This window comes from Trichechus manatus, unplaced genomic scaffold, assembly GCF_000243295.1.
Source record: "Trichechus manatus latirostris isolate Lorelei unplaced genomic scaffold, TriManLat1.0 scaffold00039, whole genome shotgun sequence".
Taxonomy (NCBI): domain Eukaryota; kingdom Metazoa; phylum Chordata; class Mammalia; order Sirenia; family Trichechidae; genus Trichechus; species Trichechus manatus.
The window spans coordinates 14,202,029-14,208,028 of record NW_004443975.1 but is presented as its reverse complement, the minus strand read 5'-3'; the positions used below and the strand labels follow the sequence as shown (position 1 = coordinate 14,208,028).

The window sequence follows — 6,000 nt, the reverse complement described above, 5'->3', positions numbered from 1 at the left end:
CTCCTTAAATACGCCATGGCACCTAGGAAATTGTTTGTTAGTTTGAAGAGTAGAAAGCACCACAAGAGAGATTAACTTTTCACTCAATTAATATTTTGTATTAAACAAAAGTAATTCAACAGCTCTCAGTTCATTCTTGTTAATTCAGTCTCCACTTTTCCAATAAAAGAATTTAAATCACTGCTAGTAGAAAAGATATTTAAAAAATAAATGTCAAAATATTTCATTATATCATTCCTAAGGAAATATTCACAAAAATACTTTGTGCCAAATATAGTTATATAAAATTGGACGTGCCAGAATTCTTCAACTGTTTTACTCACCCCAGGCAAATTTGAGTTTACCATGAACTTTCCCTAGAGCCAAGTACCCCAGTTATTTCGTTAGGTGCTGTCAAGTTGATTTTGACTCATAGTGACCATGTGACAGAGTAGAACTGCCCCTTAGGGTTTTCTAGGCTGTAATCTTCACAAGAGCAGATCACCATGTCTTTCTCCCACAGAGTTGCTGGGTAGGTTCGAACCACCAACCTTTTGGTTAGCAGCCGAGTGCTTAACCATTGTGCCAGTGGAGTTCCTTAAATCTCCCTGGACGTATATTTTAACAAAACACAGAAAATGTCTAGATTCTGTTTCTTCCCCTGCCCCAGTCCCCATACTCTGTGCTTAGGAACCCAGCTATATTACTAAGTGTTACTAGGGGGAAGGAGTCCCTGGGTGGTGGAAATGGTTAATGCACTTGGCTGTTAACCAAAAGGTTGTTAGTTCAAGCTCACCCTGAGGCACCTTGAAAGAAAGAAAGGCCTGGTGATCTACTTCTGAAAAACATCAGCCATTGAAAACCCTATAGATCACTGTTCTCTGCCACACATGGGGTCACCATGAGTCAGCACCGACTCAACTGAAACTAGCAATAATGGGGAACTTAATAACACTGAATAACGTATAAAATGCAGTTAAGTTTGCTGCAGAAAGAGGGGGAAACAGAAACTTGCTGCAGCACACTATGTGGTTGAATGTCACCAAAGATGCCAACTGAGCAAGGGGCAATGGCGGAGCCATCAACACCCCTGCTGGTACAATAGCCACCAGGAAGATCACGGAAGTTCTACTCAATCAATCTTTCAGTAACTTGGTCACCAAGGCCCAGAGGCAGGTGTACACCTGCTTATACCTTTAAGGTGACCTTACCTGAGGCTTTCCCAAACTAAGAGGAACTAGATTTGTAGAAGAGGATGACAGGGTTGGGGAAGTATAGGGGACAATGACGGGGTAGATCAATCCTGGAGCTCTTCGCTTCCTTGCTAATTTCTCTCTGGTTCACAAGGAACATAGAATATTTTTCCTTCCTCATCTCCCTTTCTCCACTTAGGTGTTTTACTTCTAGCTTTGTTGTATGCACAACAAGTTACATCAAACCAACCTGTGTTACTGATTGTAAAAGATGCTTGAAGAGGAGTTGAGGAAAAGGCGGGGTGGGGGGAGACATGTCCCCAGATGAATTTCATTTATATAATGAAAATAAATTTTTATACAGTCAACAGAAACACACCAAGCTTTTTTGTGAAAAATATTTTTTAGATAAATTTTTGTCTTTTTTTTTTTTTTTTTACATTCTGATATACATATGTAACAAGGTTTATGGCACTGTAACCAGAATCAAATCCAAAACAAAACAAAAAAAAATTGAACAAAGGTACAAGATGGGAAGGAAAATAATTGTTTTTTTTTTTTTTTTTTAATTCCTTGCTATCTCCAAGCTGGCAAATTTGCACTGTCTAGTATTAGGCTACCAGTGCGAACTTGTTTGCGCACTCAAAACACCATAGTATTGCACAAGAAGCCAGTGAAGGCATATGGGATTATGGTCAAGTTCCTTGCTACTAAAAAAAAAACCCTAAAACCCAGAGAGGGGGAACAAAAAAATCCAGAGTATGAAACACACAAACTCAACAGTATCCTTTGACTCTTTAAAGAATGTGTGAAGGAAGGGTTCTTAGATGACTTCAGCTGCCCTGATCTTTTCTCTGCACCAGTGAGCCCTACAGGGCTTGGCTGGGTGGGTTCTGTATTCTGTGTGGATGGCCTGGGCAGACCTCAGGTCTTCCTGACTCAATGTCTTCTCTGCTTACTTTTGGTTCTTTGTCATTGTATTGAAGTGTAGCATCTTCGGTCTATGAGCCTGCACAGACTATTTCATCACAAACTCTACAAATAGCTTAAAACAAAAGGGAGGAGAACCAAGTTTTATTTTATTTTTATTGTTGGCTTAAAAAATGACTTCTTTAGCCTCCCTGTTTTATCAGTTTGTGGGAAATGAATCCTGGCATCAATGGCATCAACAATGATGTCACTGGCATTGAAAGATAAATTCTTCTCACACATGTTAAAAATAAAAAGTTTCTGAACAAGTTTGTTTCCATTCACAAACTTTACCCCATCCTAAAAAACAAAAAAAGAAAGAAAAAGAACACCAGCCCTCCTTTCTCCTCGACTTCTAACGAAGAACAGGAATCCTTTCCCTCCAGGCTGCTGTCACACGACCGTCTCCATGCCCATCAGCTTTGGTGTAAGGATTCGTGGTGTCACACCGTTGTTTAAGTCTTCCTCAAACTCCAGCAACTGTCCCATGAAGTTAAGGTTTGGAGAAATAATTGGTCGCTTGCCTTTGACAAACTTATAAGCGTCAGTCATGGTCATCCGAGTGTGCTTCATCAAGTAAGCAATGACAATGGTGGCAGAGCGGGACACCCCAGCCTGGCAATGGATGAGGAGCCCCTTCCCACACTGGTGAGCTTCCTCTGGAGAAAGGCAGAAAGGCAGGAGGGGAGGGGAAGGAGGGAGCGAGATGGAAGGAGAGAGATTAACTTTTGTTTAGACCTGACAATGCCATATTTTATAGAGAAAGTATGTATTAAAAAAAAGAATTTAAAACAAGTATAATTTACCAGTTGATTTTGTATGTTTATCTCATAATCACAATGGGCTAAAAGTAATATTAGCCTGAGTAAGAACCTACATCTCTACTTTTTCTACATGTAAAAAGAAGATTAGGTAAAAGAATCATTTGCAGTAACAGTTTACTTCACAGGTGATGGCAGCGGACTGAAGCTAGACCTACAACACAATTAATTTACATGTTAAACAAGCTACCGATTAAGTAGACCTTAAGGAGCCCTGGTTGCGCAGTGGTTAAAGTGCTCAGCTGCCAACCAAAAGCTCCCACCAGTGGCTCCGTGGGAGAAAGACGTGGCAGTCTGTTTCTGTAAAGATTACTGCCTTGGAAGCCCTATGGGGCAGTTCTACTCTGTCCTATAGGGTCACTATGAGTCAGAATTAGCTTGACAGCAACGGGTTTTAATATCCTTGAGTCAGGAGCGATTTAACAGCAGCTAACAACAATACCAGCAGTAATAGTCATTCAGTCTCCCTCTCAAATATTTTGTTCCTTTTTTTTTTCTGAAATCATACTACTAAAAGAGAGGGAAGGAGGAAGGATGGAAGGAAGGGAAGGAAAGAGAGAGAGAAGGAGGGAGGGAGGGAGTAAAATACTGTACACAACCATACACATCCATACACACACATACACAGTGTAGAGTTCCTCTTCCGATTAAGGCTGTTAAGTCCAATCACCAAGTTGTATGACTTATCAAAACTAGTGTTACTAACAGTAGTTCTCCCATGTGATGGAAAAGATATCATTTATTTCTTTATACTATGGAATTGCTCTACGCAGGAACTGATATTACATGGATAGGAGTTTCAGTCTTACTAAACCATGACTAAGGTTAAAGGAATAAAACTCAACTAGAAACTTACTACATTCAGCTTCTTCCCAGAAAACCCAACAGTTGCAAAATTCACTAAAGACTCGTAGCACACAGGCACAGAGTGCCGTCTACATCTTAACTGTTCAGCCACCCTCATATCCAGGCTTGCTGTTCCAACATGGCGGTGATGTGAAAGATGGAGGAATTCCAGTCATGGCTCAGGATCCATCGGGAAGATGGAAGAATTCTAGCCATGGCTCAGAGCAATTGAAAGAGGCACTACTTTATAACTTTTCAGACATATTAAAAGCTCTGGAGAATAGCTGTGGGCACTGCCTGAACAGATTCTTACTGATTCTTCTAGGCTAAAAGGCATCCCATAGAAAGCTGCCCTGAATGAATGCCAATTAGATGAAGAGGCAGGGAAGGGAAGGGGGGAGGAGAGTAGAGTTTTAACCTAAATTACTTTTATTGGCTACCCACCAATGGACCACGAAAGAAACATGATGTAAGCGTTCATCCTAAAACTCTATAGATTAGTCAGACTTCTCATAGATAACCGCATTTCAAGAAGTAAGTGTCTCCCATTTTCAATTTGTTCTCTTCAGCACACACTATTTATCAACCTCCAAACTAAGAGCGGCTAGCATGGAGATAAGAGGATGAGCAGCAAAGGGCTAGGTTTGACTCTTGGTTGCCTGCAAACCAGCTGAGTGACCCCCTGTGAGTCGGGAAACTCCCCAGAGCCGCAATCCCCCAGTCTGAACAATGGGAATAATACTAGCCAACCAGCCTCAGGGACTATGGGAATAACACTATCGGATTCAGGAAGGACAAAGTAGCATTGTTAAAGCCTAAAAAGACTCTGAGTAGTTTATACTAGACTCTTGGTCAATGATATAATCATATTTATAAAATCTGCTGTATTTTCCCCAAAACGAGACTAAAATCTCAGTATCTCCAATGTATAACAATGAAAATACAAATGTACCCAGGCAGACTGTGATTCTGAATTGTTCTTCGGGCTAAATGCTGTTTTGCTGTTTTTTTTTTTTTCCTTCTGAACAAGCAGGCAAGTCTGAATAATCTACAAGGAATGTGGGTGATTTGGTTGAAATCCTCTTAAAAACAGGCATATCTTATGCTACTTGTTAAATGGAAGACAATTTCCTAACTTCCCTCAGCTGGAATTAAGTCAGATGAAATTGTACCCAAACATCATATATCAACCAGGAAGTTTCTCTTCTACTTGGTGACAAATATTTCTTCCCAGGGAGCTCAAGGTTTGGCTTAGATATTATTAATAATCTGCAGTATTGCTGCATCTTCAAGAGTTGCCAGTTGTGAACTAATACAGCATCGTAACACTGCCCCAGGGTGTTGTCGAAAGGCCCTTGGCCTAAGAGCCAAGAGTCTTGGGTTCTGGTCCCCTTTCTGACATAAAAATTCCTATGACCTTGGAGAAGTCACTTTACTTCTCTGAGTTTGCTGACCACTCAGAATTTCCTTCCAGACTAAACAATCCATGGTCCTGAGCTTAAGGAGTTGAAGGCACAATTAGCAAGGAAAACAGCTGGGCAATGTGACCAGAACAGCCAATTCTACAGCAAATCCACCAGATCCAATGGCTGTTGAGCCCAAGGCTTTTTTTCTGACAAAACCCTTTGCAGGCAAGTCAGTTCCTACCCATAACGACACTATGGGACAGAATAGAACTGCCCCATAGGGCTTCCAAGGCTGCAATCTTTACGGAAATACATATCTTTCTCTGGAGGAGTGCCTAGCGGGTTCAAACCACTGACCTCTAGGTTAGCAGCCGAGTGCTTAACCACTGTGCCACCAGGGCTCCCTTTTTCTAACAAAGGAGCAGCACATGAGTGTATTCTTCCTGGGACAAAGATTCAGAAATGACTAGCAGTAATATTTAGGAAAAGTATTGAGCCACCCTCATGGTGAAAAAGGGTTGGTGTCAAAAGTTTTTTGAGTGTCTGTTATGTACCAGATGTCCCTCAAATGACAATTTGAACCCTACAACAGTTCAAAGCTATAGAAATAGCAGAAGTTAAGGTTAGGATTAGTGTTGGGCTCACAGTCACTTCCTTCTGGAGGTTAAAGCCTGCTGTGGAGCCCCTCAACTGCTAAATGAAAAGTTGGGGTTTTGAGTTCACCCAGAGGCACTTTGGAAGAAAGGCTTGGCGATCTACTTCCAAAAAAATCAGCCACTGAACACC

At 41.2% G+C, this 6,000-nt stretch overlaps 1 protein-coding gene across 2 annotated transcripts in view; it reads right to left on the bottom strand.

The window, feature by feature from the left end:
• Positions 1 to 1,501: 1,501 nt before the first annotated feature.
• DUSP10 (dual specificity phosphatase 10) overlaps positions 1,502 to 6,000 on the bottom strand; it is a 44,048-nt gene continuing 39,549 nt past the window's right edge. Inside the window, exon 4 of one of the 2 annotated variants that reach the window (XM_004375914.2) lies at positions 1,502 to 2,800. In XM_004375914.2, the coding sequence (XP_004375971.1) occupies positions 2,535 to 2,800 (266 nt within the window). In that variant the 3' untranslated portion in view covers positions 1,502 to 2,534. The remainder of the gene's footprint in view (positions 2,801 to 6,000) is intronic. The other variant, XM_023730965.1, reaches the window with a different exon arrangement.